The sequence below is a fragment of the Mastomys coucha genome, unplaced genomic scaffold (assembly GCF_008632895.1).
Source record: "Mastomys coucha isolate ucsf_1 unplaced genomic scaffold, UCSF_Mcou_1 pScaffold21, whole genome shotgun sequence".
In the NCBI taxonomy this organism is placed as follows: Eukaryota; Metazoa; Chordata; class Mammalia; order Rodentia; family Muridae; genus Mastomys; species Mastomys coucha.
Window position 1 is genome coordinate 140,280,454 of NW_022196904.1, and position 16,719 is coordinate 140,297,172.

Sequence of the window (16,719 nt, forward strand, 5' to 3'; positions counted from 1 at the left end):
TGCTTGCCCTGCTGTTCTGTTTGAGCCTGCCAGACACATGACAATGGCCAGGTTGCCAGTGCAGACCACTGCAGAATGAGACAAAGCCCTGTGCCTTGTGCTAGGAGGCATTTGGCTGTGACATACTGGCATGTGAATGCAGAAAAAAATATCTGTGGTGTCCCGAGCATATGTTTTATGTTTCTCAGGTTGAGACAAAGTCCTTCTAGAAAATAGTTTTGAGGGTAGGGGATGTAGCTCCCTTGGTAGAGTGATTGCCTAGCATGCACAATACCTTGGGTCTGATTGCTAGTACTGTACTATCTAAATTAGGCATGGTGGCACATACACGCCTGTAATCTTAGCACCTGAGGGGGTAGAGGCAGGAGGCTCAGTAATTCAAGCCATCCTCAGCTGCACAGAGAATTCAGTGCCAACTGGGGATACAAGAAACCGTGTCTTTAAGAAGTGACTGGTTAGTGGATTTGTGCAGGGTTAGCAATCTTTGTTCCTCGCCAGCTCCGTTAGCCTCATCGGATTTCGTCTGTGGGTTCCTCTTCCACAGAGATCAAGCTTCTGCTGGCTAAAACAGAGATAAAAAGATTATTCACTAGGGCAATGGGAAGTCAGGAATCTCCCCGCTTGATTCTTTTGCCTCTAAGGGGAAACAAAATGACTTGAAGATAATTCTTTAATTTGAGAGTCCTTATGGTCAACCAGGTTTAGCAGTTTAAAACCCACCTGGGTTTTGCAAATCATGGGAGCAATCAGATTGGCAGTGTCTCACCTCAGGGCTATCCAAGGACTTGCACGTAGGAATGAGAGGAACAGGTTTAAACCTGATTCAGATAATTAATGAAACTGTCTTCCCTAGCAACCGTGGAATCTCCAAGCCAATCAGATTAGCCCAGCCTTTCAGTACCCGTGTGAACCCACACTCAAGGAAGCTGGCTAGGCCAGGCTTGGGTGGGGCAACCAACTCCTGTGAAGTGCAATTTGAGGGCCTCAGGATAGGCTGCCTAGCCAGAAATATCTCCTCTACCGGCTTGTCAAGGGTATCAGCAATTTCACCAGCACTGAGTCATTTTATCTTTTGTTTCTGTGGCTGTCTTTGCCATCTCTCCCTGAATATAGTGGTCTGGGATACATGATTCCCTTAATCTTCTCCCTTTAAATGAAACAGGTTCAATTAAACCATGCTTAATCTTTTGGGTGAGCCACAAACTCAGTTCCACTTTTTCCTATCAGGCCCCTGTGCAGTCCTTTGCCTAGCCCAGTCCAGTTCTGTTTGTTTAGATAGGTAGTAAAGTTTGAAGTTAGATGGCCTAGTGAGAGATAGGATGGCCAGAAGCAAGGGCCTGGGCACCAGCAGGCTTTGCCATATGGATTCTCTGCACTGCTGGGACTGGGTGGGCCTTGGTCTGAGACTGGACGGCATACGGAGAGAGATGCTTGGCATCTGTACGGACTCCTCTTCTTGACTTGCTCCACTTACCTTCCCTCTTCTAACTATTCTTTGTCCTCTTGTCCCCCTTGGTCATCTTCCTTGTAGGTGGTCTCCTGCAAGAAGGGCATTCTTGTGCAGTGTTCCTAAACCAGACTAGAGGTTTGCCACCCACTTTCAGTCCCTCCCAAAGGCCAGGAAATGGCAAAAGGGAAGGGGGCTGAAGATTCTTCAGCTTGTACAACTGCTTGGCGAAGACCTGGAGACCCTTTAATGAGAGGCCAGCCTGATGCTACACATGTGTGTTAAAGCCTTAAGCCCCTCCCATCTCTTCCTATTTTTGTGGCTACCAAGAGATGACTAGAACCCACTTTTGCATGATCTTGCCTTCAGGCATGTTTTATTTCCCCAGCTAGCTCCTCTAGACATCTCCCCCTACCCCAAAGTAATGACATCATAAACTCTCCCACCCCCCCAATAGAAACTCCACAATTTTTTTTTTTTCTTTTTTAGACAAGACCTTATGGTAGCTAAGGCTTGTTTTAAACTCCTGAGCTTCCTGCCTCCACCTCCTAAGTGCCAAGATTGCAATCACGGGCTACCACACCCCTGACTGGAAACTCCATTCAGGTTTTTTTCCCTTTTTCCATTTGAGTGAGTGAGTGTGGTGTGTGTGTGTGTATGCACATGTGTGGCCTGCTTAGGCCTGATTTGTTTTGATTGTCCTTCTACTTTATTCATTAAGTCAGGGTCTCTCCAGCCAGCCCAGTGCTTGCTCACAAGGTTAGTTTTGTTAGCTGGCTTGCTTGTAGATTCTTTGTCACTGCCTTCTGAGATTGGAGTCACAGACAGGCTGCCATGCCTACCTGGCATTTATGTGGGTTTCTAGGGATTTGAACTCAGGTCCTCATGCTTGCATAGCAACCTCTGAGCAGAATATCTACCTCTCTGTACATTTACAAAATTATTTGTTTTACATGTATGTGGCTAAGTGTATGTACATGCACCACATGCATGCAAGAACCAGAGGAGGTCAGAAGAAGCAGCTAGAATTACAGATGGTTGTGAGCTGCCTCATGATCACATAGCATGTCTCCAGAGCTGTAAGGAGTTAACACGTGAATGAAAACTATTTGGCCTTGTTTGGTACATGCTCAGTGCTAATGTGTTTGCCCTTAGTAGTTGATCACTGTTGCTGACAAGAAAAAGCATTCCTCTCTTCTGTGGTTATTTGGACTTATTCTGAGATTCATTTTATGACTGAAAGCAACAAATTGAAAGAAAAGAAATAGCTATCAAACACTTACTCAACCAAACTCTTTCTGGGAAAGCCATGATTGTTTTTTGAAAATTATTTCATATCTGATTAATCTATCAGAAATTTTGGAAATGCATGATAATGAGGAATCACGGATGGGACTAAACTATGTGCAGGTTTTTGATTGGTTATTTTGAGACAGGGTTTCTTTGTGTAGCTCTGGCTGTCCTGGATCTTGCTCTTTAGACCAGTCTGGCCTCAAACTCAGAGGTCTTCCTGCCTCTGCCTCCCGAGGGCTGGGATTAAAGATGTGTGCCACTGCTGCCTCGCCCTACGTGCAGTTTTTTAGAGCCTTAGAAGTTTCACGCCATTTTAAAACAAGATTTATTTCTTTATATTTTCTGTGTTTGCATAGTGCCTGCATATACGTATGTGTAGTATATGCACGACTGGTGCCCAAGGAAGTCAGAAAAGGGACTGGATCTCCTGGAACTGAGGTTATGGATGTTGTGAAGCACTGTGTATGTGCTGTGAACAGAACCCAGAACCTCAGAAAGAGCAAGTGTTTAATCTCCAGCCCCCACTTTTTTTGAGACACAGTTTAACATAGCCCAGGCTGGCCTCCACCTGCATGTGTAGCCAAGGATAGCCTTGAACGCCTGATCCTTTTGCCTCTACCGTCCTGAGTGCTGGGATGACTTGTGTGCACTACCAGGCCCAACAAGAGAAACTTCCTAGGATAAAGGACTGGAGAGATAGATAACGCCGTGGTCAAGAGTGCTTGCTCTCCCACCATGAGGACCAGAGCTCCAATCTTATGGAATAAACCAGGCATCCCTGCAAATGCCTGTAATCCTAGCACATTTGGTTTTCTCCTTCTTCTTTTCTAATTAGTATAAACAAAAACAATGGAAGGGGAACAGAATAATCCAAACTACACTTCATGTGGCTTCCAGGATAGCTGAGAAAACGCAGGTTCAGGAAGAGATCCTACCTCCCAAGTAGAAGGCAGAGAGTAACAGAGAAGGACGCCTAGCACCATCTCCAGGCCTCCTTGAGTGCGCACAGGCTCGCACCCCGACATGTGTGCATACAAGGACACAGGCCAGACACAAGTAAATAAATCTCTAAAAATAATTTCCTAGGATGACAGGGAAAGAGTAGCCTCTAGAAGCTGCTGCCACTAAGTTCCCAGTGAATTGGTTTTCATGTTTCTGTCTGGTGGATTCTGGCTATGGCCAGGAAACCCCAAGACAATGTGGGCTCTCCTTTCTGATGGGATTCCTCTATCCAGGATGGAGATGACCCCTGGATTGGAGGTCTATCTCATAAGTCTTCAGGAGCTCTTTGTGGAGTACAGGTTGTATGTTCTGCTCTATGACATTTAACTTAATGCTGGACAGAGAGAAAAGGTGTTCCATGGACAATAACTGACCAGTTTGCTGGTCCCATAAAAACTCCTCTTTCCTTACAGGCTGTTCATAGTGTTGAACTTAGTTCTTACTTCTCTCATTTGCCCCTGCGAAGCCTTTGAGGACTGTATCTGGTGATTGATGAAATTTATGTGACTTTCACAGAAGGATGGCTCTGAGGGCAGGGTCCTCTGCAGCCTTCTCTATAGCCAGAGCTTCCAGGCTAGGGTATGGAGGATCTGGGAGCTTTGTAGGTAGTTTGGGAAAGGTGGCTTCTCTGGTGTTTTTGTGCATACCCACAGCACAATTTGAGAAACGTTAATCCACGAGATGGTGTTGAGTCACTCTATAATCATCTTTATCCTTATCATTAGAACACAGCACAACCTTCATCCCTGGACTGCAGTGACCGGAATAAACCCAAGGAAGCTATCAACAAAGCTGGGGCAGCGTCAGGCTCCACCCCAGGTGCAGGTGAGAGAAGTGGTGGGGACTGAAAAAAATGACAGCCTTCATTACAGAAGGAGCGTATGCAGAGATAAGGCTTGGGAAAGCACCGGCAGGTGCACTGACTTCCTGGGCTGTGGATATCCATCCTGGAAGGAGCTGGCTCAGGATGCCAGCACCCAGTCCTGCTCCTGGCATTCCAGGACCTAGAAATTCAAAATCTTCCCTCCTACCTCTTTTAAAAAATATTTTTATTATTTTTAATTATGTGCGTGTGTATGTTTGTATGTGTGTCTGTGTGTTGTCTGTGCATTTGAACACAAGTGCTGGTGGAGGTCATAGGTGAGAGGCTTAGGTGCTCTGGAGCTGGCATGATAGGTAGTTCTGAGTGGCTCACTGTGGGTACTGGATACTGAACCCAGGTCCTTAGCAGGAGTGGCAAATTCTTTTAACTGAGCCACCTTTCTAGCCCCCACGTTTTTGATACGAGGTCTTCCTCTGTACTCCACACCATCTTCTAGACTCACAATGTAATCCAGGCTAGTATCAAACTTGAGATCTTCCTGCCTTATCTTCCCAAGTGCTGGGTCTACAGACGTGGATCACTATGCCCAACTCTTAGTTATCCTTCCATCTCATACATATTCTAGCATCTCTGAAGACCACGTGCATCTGGGGCTGGGGCTGAAGAACAGAGAGTGATTCTCATCTACTGCCGTGAAGGGAATGCTGATAGGCCCTCTCTCGTGAGGGTCTCTTCTGTGAATAATTACAGCTGCTTTGTCTCTAAGGCCATAGTTAAGCCTGAGCAAGGTGCAACACACATTTAATCCCAGGATTTGGAGGTAGAGGCAGGAAGATCTCTGTGAGTTGAAGGCCAGCCTGGTCTACAGAATGAGTTCTGGGCTAAGCAAGGTTAAATAGATAGAACCTTCAAAAACCAAACCAAACCAAAACAACAAACAACAACAACCACAAACAAAACAAAGACTGAAGTGGCCATATTGTGTACAGAGGATACCATAGCCCCTCTTTGCCCATAAGCTCACAAAGGGCATAATTCCTCCACAGATTTGTGGATTTATCTTAAGGTTTTTTTACCCCCTCATTCTCTGGGTAACTTTGGGGGCCCAATGAATCCCAAGCCCATCCTCTTCCAAGCACTTCTGAGGTGCCCAGCACTAGACTCCATCTCTTCCTGCTCTGATCCCCACCCTCCTGATTTCTGTGCTAATTTCTGGTCCCCGCACAGGTCGCCCACATCCTTGACATCTCTGATGGCTGAGGTTTTCTTTGCTGACTGCAGTCACCTCCTGCCTTCCTGTCTTAGATATTTTTCTTCGCTGCCAGAGTAGGCTCAAAGAGCGTTGGTTTAAAACAAACACACAAGCACAATCGAATCATGTTACTTTATTTCTTGAAGTTCTCCAGTGACTCATGACTTTCAGGGTAAAGTTTATGTTCTTAGCACACAAGGTGGTTTCTATCTCTGTGCCCCTTTGTTCCCCCAGCGCATCCTTCTCTCCAGCTGTGCTGGAGTCTTTGCAGGTCCCCAAGCCATGATGCCAGGCCACAGATCTGCTCTTCATCATTCTTCCAATGCTCTGCCTTACTGTTATTTTGTTTGTTTGTTTGTCTGTTTTAATTTTAGCAGTAGTGGGGGTTGAATGTAAGGTCTCAGGCACATGAATAAGCCCTCTGCTACTGATCCGCAACCCCAACCCGTTTTTCATTTTTTTTTTCTCTTTTGAGACAACATCTAATTAAGTTGTTCTGGCTGACCTGGAACTTTTATTCCTCCCGCTTCAGCCTCCCCAGTGGTTAGGATTTCAGGCTTTCCTACCAGTCTATTCTCTGATTGAGTTTTTGATTTTTCTTTCCCTCAATTCAGGCCCACCTGAGTCTCAAAGACCCTGTTTCGCAGGATTCCCGGGCATATTTGCACCAGTTCCCACACTGCTGGGCTTCCACTAGACTACGTGAGGCAGGGGCTTGGGGGAGCAAAGAATTCCTGGCAAACAAAATGGGCAGAAGCTGGCAAGAGCTGCTGACTGGCTTCCGGGCTTTCATGATGGACACTGCTCTCTTGCTCTTCAGAACAAGTTTGGTTTCTTGTGATATTTGCTATCCCAACAAGGTGACTGTTTCTTTTTTTCAATTTATTTCATCATTGTTTAAATGTCTTGACATTGAAAGGGGGTTAGGATCAGATCTCTTCCCTCAAATAACTCAAATACTGGCCAAGCGTGAGTTGGTTCTCTCCTCCTACCATGTGGGACTCAGGGGATCAAAGTCAGGTCATAAGTCAGATATTAGAGGCAATCACCTTTACCCTCTGGCCTATCTTACCAGTCCCACGTGCCTTGGACTAAAGTACAGGAATGTCTCTCTCCCTTGACTATGAATGCTTCCTTAGAATGTAGGGTCTCGTGCACATGCAACTTAGAATCTAACTTGCTCTGGGCATGGTGATTTGCGATTAGAACCCCAGGACTGGTGAGGCAGAGACAGGATTGCTGCGAGTTCTGGGTTATCCTGGTTTATTTATATAGCAAGTCCCTTACTTTCTAGCCTAGGCTATCTGTAGAGATCCTATCTCAAAACAAAATGAACGAACAACAGCCAAATAAAGAAAGTAGCTTTCGGGAGCCAGGCTTGCTGGTGTTCATCAGGCCAAAGGATTGCTAGATCAAGGTCAAAGGCAAGCCTTGGGTCTATACCAACACGGCCTCAAACACATGTGCACGCATGCATGCATATGGGCCCTCAAACAAAGAAGAAAGCAGCCTCTGTGTGTCCTCTATTTTGGACACGGAATCTGGTTGTCTGTCAAACATCACTTTCTTTGGATCCCAGAAACCAGGCTTACCTGGCTCTGTCATTTGCCTGCAGATCACAAGAGGATTTTTGGCATTTCTCTGAGATCTAAAAACCAGTTTGCATCCAACAGAGCTTGCTGTTGGTCAGCGGTGGTCAGTCATTTTGGTAAAATAGCAGCAAGTCAGTCCATAGAACTACTTTCGGGTATAGCTACGTGAGAGGCTTGCAGTCCTCTGCCGGGTCAGTCTGTGGCTTCAAGTCTAATGGTCATTTTGAGGGTGAGATGCTGGAGTGCGGAAGCTCAGATTGCAGTTTCTGCAGACCTGGTTGCCCTGCTTCAAGGGCTGTGGAGCAGCCCTGAAGCTGCCTGGCTCTAGGCCGGTTTCAGCGCTGCAGCCCGGCCAGGCTATAATTTGTTTGCTTTTTCTTTCTGTTTGTTTATTTTTAGACGGAGGTGGGGGGGTCTTCCTGAGTAGCTCATGTTGGCTTGGAACTTGTGATCCTCCTGCCTCCACCCCCTGAGTACTAGGATTACAAACAGGCATGTGCTACCACACCCAGTTCATTTTATATTTAAGTTCCTGAGTCATACTCACACTTGAACTTGGTAAAAGTTTTAAAAATAACATTTTAAAATATCATTTTAACCTTTTTATTTTCCACTAAGAGCAACTGAACCCAGGGCTTTGAAATTGCTAGGCAAGTACCCTATTGTTGAGCTATATATTTCTCATCTTTTTTCTTTTTCTTCCTTTCCTTTCTTTTCTTTCTTTCTTGCTTTTTTATTTTTTGAGACAGTGTTTCTCTGTGTATTCTTGGCTGTCCTGGAACTCACTCTGTACACCAACCAGGCTGGCCTCGAACTCACAGAGATCCACTTGCCTCTGCCTCTTATGTGCTGGTGATTAAAGGCACGTGCCACAACCCCCTGGTTCCTTTCTTTATTATTTTTCTCCTTACCTTTCTTTCTTTTTCTTTTGTCTAAAGTTCTCTTGGAGTCCAGACTGAGTTGATCTCAATATGTAGCAGAGGGTGACCTTGAGGCTGGCCTCAGACTTGCTGAGTTTGCAAGGATGGCCTTGAACTCCTGATCCTCTGCCTCCACTTTATGAATGCTGGGATTACTGCATGAATTGTCACACCTGACATATTCATCGTGGGCATTGACTCCAAGACTCTATGCATGCTGGGCAACCACTTTACCAATTGGTCTATACCACCAGCTCTCAAGTCCTGTTTTTAACTTTTTACTTTGAGATAAGCTTCAAGGAATAAGAACTCATTCTGTAGCCCAGCTTTGAGTCCTTCTGCCTTAACCTCCTAGGCAGGTGGGAGTGCAGACCAATTGCAGGTCTGTGGTACTAGGTCTGCCTTAACTTATTTTCTCCTCTTCCTCTTCCTCCTTTTCCTCCTCTTCTTCTTCTTCCTCCTCCTCTTCCTCCTTTAAATCTATTTATTTTATTGAGAGAAAAGAGGAAGTGAGAGAGAGAACTGTGATTATGTGTGCACCTGCTTCTACATGTACTAGATACACGCCTGGTACCTTTGGAGGCCAGAAGAGTTACACACAGCTGTGAGCTGTCTTGCAGGTTCTGGGAATTGAACTTGGGTTCTCTGGAAGAGCAACCAGTGCTCTTAACCTCTTAGCCATCTCTCCAACCCCTGGCTTTGCCCTTTTGCGATGCTTACTTTGGTGACATTAAGTATCTTCCTGTGCTTGTGGGATCCGCACCGTATGCTACCTCCAGAACTCTTGCCATCTTCCTCAGTTCAAACTCTATAGTCATTAAACACAAACTCTCTATTCCCATTACCCAGCTCCTGGAAACCACCTTCCTTGGTGTGACTCTGTGAATCCCATGATTCCAAGTACCTCATATCAGGGGACTAAAACATCTGTCCTTTGGGGTCTGGCTTACTTGTAGTAATGTTCTGAATGTTACGGCACCTGTCAGAATATAATCACTGTTCAATATTAATAGTAGTTTATTTCATGTCTATACATGAAAGGAAGTTCCAGGCCATCCAGGACTACAAAGTCTGAGTCCCTGTCTCAAAACAATTTTTTTTTTTTGCATGTGCCACAATGTGTCAGTGGACATTGGAGGACAATTTTTGGGACTTGGTTCTTACCTTCCACTGGAGGACTGAATTCAGATCATCAGGCTCAGCAGCGATCTTCTTTACTAGCTGAGCTATCTTGGCCCTGCTCCCACTTCTCTTTGGTATATATCCAGTAGTGGAACTTCTCAATATGGTCCCTAGCTTGTATCAGGTGAACGTTATAAATCAGGAGACGTTTGAACACTTGCTGGGAAAGTTCTTTCTGCCTCCCCTGCTTCCTCTATTGCACTAGCTCACAGAATTTCATCTTCACAAATGCCACCTTGTTCAGATGAACAGGTGCTGAGCCCATCTTTTAGGTTTGGTATGCCATTAGCAACTCCCCCCATTCTGTCTTCCCCCTCTATAATACAGTTACTTTTCTGTGGTTACTACAACGGCCCTGGAGAGAGCTACCAGCTCTCACCTGCATTACAGTACCTGCTTCCTACCTGGTCTCTCTTTTTGTGTCTTGGACCCTCTAGTCTTTTTATATCATAGCGACAAGACTGACTTTTTAAAGACATTAGTCGATCAGGCCAGCTTAGTCTAAATATCTCAAAAAAAATTATGTCATGTACCACTTATAACTTTCTGTGGCTCTCTATTTCACTGTGAAACATAGCTCAAAGGCTAGCAATGATTTAAAACTTCTACAGCATCTGGTTCCTGCTCTTCATTCCTTGATCCTTTGCTGTCCTTCGATTTGACAATCAAATTCCTTGCCAAGAACTATGCCTGGAATGTCCTTCCATTTGACAAATTCTTCTCTTGGTAAACATACCTTTCATCCTTGTTTCCAACCTTCCTCTTCTCTCCATCCCTTTCTTTCCTTTCTCATTTCCCCATGTAGTCCAGGCTTACCTTGAACTCACTTCAGTAATCCTGGCTCAGCTTCTAGAGTGCTGGGAATTCAGGCATGAGCCACCACAATGACTACCACCTCTGGCATTTACTATTTCCATATTCTCCATTTAGCCAGTGTTCTCTGATACACATTAATACCCAACTTTGTTAACTTCCTTCCTCTTCACTAGAATGTAATCTTTATGATGTTTTTATTTCCTGTGGTAGCTTTCTTTATAAACAACAAGGTGGGGACTCTTGATAGTCTTGTCTATGTGTTGTTCCATTTGGTGAGCTATATATTGGATGCTGACAGTTCATTGGAAGTTTGAGGCCAGTGGAGCGTGCATAATGGATTCCAGACCAGCCTAAACTTCAATGTGAGACATTGTCTAAAAAGTGGTGAATGAGCCAGGCAGTGGTGAAGCACACCTTTAATCTCAGTACTTGGGAGGCAAAGGCAGTCAGATTTGTGAGTTCAAGGCCAGCCTGGCCTACAGAATGAGTTCTAGGGCAGCCAGAGCTTCACAGAAAAACCTGTCTCAAAATACTAAAAAGAAAGAAGAAAGAAAAGAAAAAGAAAAAAAAGTATGTGTGTGTGTGTGTGTGTGTGTGTGTGTGTGTGTATGCTAGCCCCATGTGGTAGAACACACCTTTAATCAGGAGGCAGAGGCAGGTGGAATAAGGAGTAAGAGGCCAGTCTGGTTTAAATATCAAGTTTCAGGGAAGCCAGAGATACATAGTGAGATCTTGCTTCAAAAGGGGGGTGGAAGTGGCTAGTGAGATGGATCAGTGGGTAAAGGTGCTTGCTGCCAAGCTTGATGACTTGGGTTCAATTCCCAGGACCTGCATGGTAGAAAGAGAAAATGGACTCCTGTAAATTGTTCTCTGACCCCTACATACAAGCTGTATGTACTATGTATGCACTATTCCTTCACACAAATAAATAAATGTAGTAACATTTTTAAAGCCCATTTGGACACTAAGAAAGTATTTTGTTACTGCCAAACCCAGAGCACTGCCAGTGAGTATTAAGAATGACCGCGCTGACCTCACTCTGCATATCCTGTACTCCTGTCTGTACTCAAGGCTCTCTCCTCTCTTGTCCCTTTCTAGGGAGACAACATAAGAATCCCACTTCAAAGCCGGGCGGTGGTGGCGCACGCCTTTAATCCCAGCACTTGGGAGGCAGAGGCAGGCGGATTTCTGAGTTCGAGGCCAGCCTGGTCTACAGAGTGAGTTCCAGGACAGCCACGGTTACACAGAGAAACTCTGTCTCGAAAAACAAAACAAAAAAAAAAAAAAACAAAGAATCCCACTTCAAATCCCATTTACTTGCCTGATTATTTTTTTTTCCTTCACATTTTTCCTTTAGATATATTTGAGAAAACATGGCTTTTACTTGACTTTGATTGCGCCATCCCCTTTGTTTCCTTGGGGAGTAAACTCCATAAAGAGACTTTGGCTGTTGTTGAAAACGGTACTTCTGGCCCTAGGAGAATGGCGCCTGTCATTTAGTGAGTTTCTAGTCAACATTGGTGGGGCAGAGAAATGATCTGAGTGCATCCTCCGTTTCAGGTGCTATGGAAAAAAACTTTCATCAAAAATGAATGTAGGAGTCAGGCGGTGGTGGTGCACGCCTTTAATCCCAGCACTTGGGAGGCAGAGGCAGGTGGATTTCTGAGTTCGAGGTCAGCCTGGTTTACAGAGTGAGTTCCAGGACAGCCAGGGCTATACAGAGAACCCTGCCTCGAAAAAAACAAAAAAACAAAAAAACAAAAAAACAAAAAACAAAACAAAACAAAAAAAATGAATGCAGGAGGCGTTATCAGCCTTATGTAATGGCTAAACTATCAGAGGGCTCATGAGGTTGTGCAACTTGCCCTTAAGTGTCAGAGCTGGGACCTGAACACAGATGAGTTGAATACTTCTCTCCATTCATCCTTGACTTTGTCACCAACGTGCCAGATGGGGTCTAGTAATGAGTTCATCATGCTATAGATAGCTGCACTGCTGCTTCCTCTTCCTCCCACTCTCTCTCCTTTGATGCTAAGGGTGGAGGCCAGGGCTTGACACAAGGTAGGGGAGAGACACTCAGTGAACCCCACCTACCAACTGCTTCTCTCCCTCTCCCTCCCTCCTTCCATTCCTTTCTTGTTTTATTTATTTAAAATTTTTTTGTGTACTAGTATTTTTGCCTGCATGCAACCAACCATGCCTGGTACCTGCTGGAGACCTGAAGAGGGAGTTGGATCCCCTGAGACTGGAGTTATAGATGATTGTGAGCCCTGGCAGCTGTTTTTAAATCCCATCTTTCTGAGTTGTTTTTCCTTGACTCGATGTTGTATTGAACATACCATGTAGATCTCTCTAATAGGGCCAGAATTTTAGGGCTGGCTGGTTACTTAGCTGTCTTGGTTACTAGTCCCTCTTGATTTGAAACAGTAACAGGGCCACTAATTGATGAGAACAAGCAGAGTGAGAGGCTATCAGAACTTCTGGTTTGCCAAAAGAATACTGCCGGCTCATGAATCAATCCATTCACAGCTCAGTATCACCCAGGCGTCGGGGGTGGTCAACCTCATCAGGCCTCTTACTGTTTTTTGGAGAGTAGTAGGGAAGATGATGAGGTAGGAGAGTAAGGACATAGCATCAAAGATCTTACTTCTGGGCATGGTGATGTACTCTGTAATCCCAGCACTTGAAAGGCTGAAGCAGGAGGACTGCTATGGGTTCAAAACTGACCTGGTCTGTAGAGTGAGTTCCTGGACAGTCAGGGCTATGTAGAGAGACTCAGCCTTGAAAAAAACAATCTTACTCAGTATGGTAACTCACATCTGTAATCCCAGCACTTGAAGGATTGAGGCAGGAGGATTGTTGTGAGTTTGAGGTTAGTTTGGGCTATTGTCTTAGAGTTTCTTTTGCTGTGATGAAACACTATGTCCAAAAACAGATCATGGAGGAAAGGGTTTATCATTGAAGGAAGTCAGGACAGGAGAAACTCAAACAGGGCAGGAACCTGGAGACAGAAGCTGACAGAGGAGTGCTGCTTACTGGCCTGCTCCCCACGGCCTGCTCCCCACGGCCTGCTCCCCACGGCCTGCTCCCCACGGCCTGCTCCCCATCGCTTGCTCCTCATGGCCTGCTCCTCATGGCCTGCTCCCCATGCTTGCTCCTCATGGCCTGCTCCCCATGGCCTGCTCCCCATCGCTTGCTCCTCATGGCCTGCTCCCCATGGCCTGCTCCTCATGGCCTGCTCCCCATGGCCTGCTCCCCATGGCCTGCTCCCCATGGCCTGCTCCCCATGGCCTGCTCCTCATGGCCTGCTCCCCATGGCTTGCTCCTCATGGCTTGCTCCTCATGACTTGTTCAGCCTGCTTTTTGATAGACCTTAGGATCGCTCCACCCACAATGGACTAAGCCCTGACCCATCATTCTCTAATTAAGAATTGCTTTGCAGGCTTGCTTATATTCCAATCCAATACAGACATTTTCTCAGTCAAGGCTCCCTCCTCTCTGATGATGCCAGCTTGTGTCAAGTTGACACAAAAGTAGCTGGCACAATTGTGCAGTGAGTGCCAGGCCTTTGTGGACAATACTGTGAACCTCTGTTTCAAAAAGAAAAACCAAACTAGGATTATCAAGATGTCTCTGTGGGTGAAAGCACTTGACACACGGGCCTGACAACCTGAATTGAATTGAATACCCAAAGGCAAAGGTGTGTAAAAGTGGAAAGGAGGGAATCTCTCTGCCGCCCCCCCCCCCCCAATTAAAAAAGAAAAAAAGCTTTAACATGTAGGCAGAGGGCTTGATTTGATGAGGAAGGACATGGTCTTTGAAGGGTCTTGAAAGTGAATCCCTGTAGGTTTGGGGGTGCAATGTAGGCCACAGGGTAGGAAGTGTGAGGGTAAGAAGGCAGCACTGGGGATATTGCAGAAGGAAGGAGAGGAGAAGCCCAAGTCACCTTTCTTCCATTCAGTTTAGCGCCAGCTGCTAGTTTCCTGTGTAGTTCCCATTTCCTCAGGCCTTTTCAGGGGCCATGTACAAGGCCAGGCAAGGGGTCTTTCTCCACATTGTGTATTCTGACTTGGTCAGATGAGAAAGCAGCAGATCCAGGGAGAGTTTTTGTTTTTTACATTGCAACAGAATTCCTGGCATAGCAGAGCTCAGGAAAAAAGGCCCTATTTGAGGACAAAGGTCAGGGCTTCAGAGTTCAGGCCCATTTGGAGAGAGCTAGGCCCTTCTTTGCTAATCCCAAGAGTGCCTGACAAGAACCTCTGCGCTGATGTATGTGGAATGAACTCTGTCAGGGCCAGTGATTTAATCTAGTCTTCAAGTTACATTCTCTCCACCTTGAAACTATCACTCACAGATGGCTTTGACAACAGAAGAGGTAAGATTGACAGATGCCCTCCCCATCCAGGACTGCTGGCGCTAGGGCTAGCCCGCTTTCCCCAGCAAGCCCAGGCAGCGTTCAGAGAACTGACCTTGGGGGGGGGGGAGTGGGGGCGGGGGTCTGGGTGTGGTTTCTTCGATTTGCCTGCTCCTCTCCTGCTCAGGATTGGCGGTGATGGGAGTCAGGAGGAGGGAATGCCCTCCTACAAACCTGGCAGAATCAAGCCAGAAGGAGCACCTGGCACCTTATCTGCCTCTCCCTTACATTCCAGCTCCTTGGAACCAGCCAAGCTCTTCACTGAAGTCCAAAGGAGGTTGAGATATCCATAGTCCCCAAAGCCACTGTGGACTGCTTCCAAGAATAGCTTCATAGCACAGGAGGCAAAGGGCAGGCTGCACCCCATCACCCAATTGTCCAGTTGGGTTTGGAAAGACAATTTTAATTTTGTTCTTTATCCCCAGTGGGGATTCACACACAGTGGAAGGAGACAGTCGAAGGCACTAGGTCACACAATAGAGGCCTGCTCCTTGTCTAAGGCGGCTCCCCTCTGCATGGTGACAGGCTCTTAGAGAAATATCTTAATAAAAAAGTTCTAAGCAGCTTGGCAACCTTCCAACCTTCCTTGTACCAGAGACAAAAATGTTGTCCTGACAAAATGTTTAGGTAATTTCTTAGCACATTCGCCACTTGTAGACCCCAAACTATACAAGTTGTGGAACTCTTGGGAGAAAAAAAATAAAGCCCTCAAATATCGTGCAATGATCTTATTCCAGCGAGTGTTGAAGTAGGTGTTCTGTGATCTTTAGTTGTGTCAATGTGAGAAAAATATTTGTGAGCCAAGAATTTCAGGAGAGATCATTTTAACGTGATATTTTTCTTTCTATTTTATTATTTTTTTGGTGACAAAGTCCTATTACATAATCCAGGCTGTCCTTGAACTCCAGATTGTCCTGCCCTAGTCGCCTGAGTGCTAGGATTATAGACATGAGCCAACAAGTCCAGCCTCACTGTGATTTTTGTAGCAATATGTGTCCTTTTAAAAAAATTCTTTTTGGAGGGGCATTGTTTGTTTTTGTTTTTGTTTGAGATAGGGTTTCTCTGTGTAGCCTTGGCTATTCTCTAACAAGCTCTGTGCACTAGGCTGGCCTTGACCTCACAAATCCACCTACATCTGCCTTTTGAGTGCTAAGATTAAAGATGTGTGCTGGGTCTGGAGAGATGGCTCAGTGGTTAAAGATGTGTGCCACCATGCTCAGTGAAATATGCATCCCTTTTCTAAGCATTACCAATTGTTGAGGTCTCTTTGGGAAAATTAAAAGAAGAAAAACAAATAAAAAAGATTAGTTTTTGTATGAAGGACATCAGATTTATTTATTTTGTATGCGTTCACATGTGTGCATGCATGTGACTGGAGGCTACAGTCAACCTTGGGTGTGGTTCCGTAGGGGCCATCTACTTTGTTGTTCTGAGAGATCATTTCTAATGGGCCTGGAGCTGGTGATTTAGCTGTCTATGCCTCCCAGCTCTGGGATTATGAATGTAGGCCATTGCAAAGGTCCTCAGGCTTGCTCAGTGTCTTGGATACTGTTTGCTGTGAAGAGATACCATGACCAAAGCCACCCTCATAAAAGAAAGCATTTAGCTGGGGCTTGCTTGCAGTTTCAGAGGTTTAGTTCATTATCAGCATGATGGGGAACATGGCTGCACATAGGCAAACATGATGCTGGACCAGTTCTATATTCAAATCTGTAGGCAACAGGAAAAGAGAGACTCTGGGCCTGGCTTGGGGATTTTAAAACCTTAAAGCCCAGCCCCCTGTGACACATTTCCTCTAACAGGCCACACCCAATCCTTCTCAAGTAGTGCCACTCCCTGATGACTAGGCATTCAAATATATAAACTTGTGAGGACCATTCTTTTTTTTCTCTTTCTTTTTTTCTTTTTTTCTTTTTTTTATTAGATATTTTCTTTATCTACATGACATATGATTTCTCCTTTCCCAGTTTCCCCTCCA

The 16,719-nt window shown here is 45.5% G+C and overlaps 1 protein-coding gene across 3 annotated transcripts in view; it reads left to right on the forward strand.

The window, feature by feature from the left end:
• The window catches only part of Ahnak (AHNAK nucleoprotein), an 87,204-nt gene that overhangs the window by 42,193 nt on the left and 28,292 nt on the right, over positions 1 to 16,719 (forward strand). Inside the window, exons 5-6 of one of the 3 annotated variants that reach the window (XM_031389634.1) lie at positions 4,468 to 4,567; positions 11,426 to 11,549. The exons of 1 other annotated variant lie outside the window; for it this stretch is intronic. In XM_031389634.1, coding sequence (XP_031245494.1) covers positions 4,468 to 4,567; positions 11,426 to 11,481 — 156 coding nt within the window. In that variant the 3' untranslated portion in view covers positions 11,482 to 11,549. Of the gene's footprint in view, positions 1 to 4,467; positions 4,568 to 11,425; positions 11,550 to 16,719 lie in introns of those variants that run through there. One more of the 3 variants, XM_031389635.1, reaches the window with a different exon arrangement.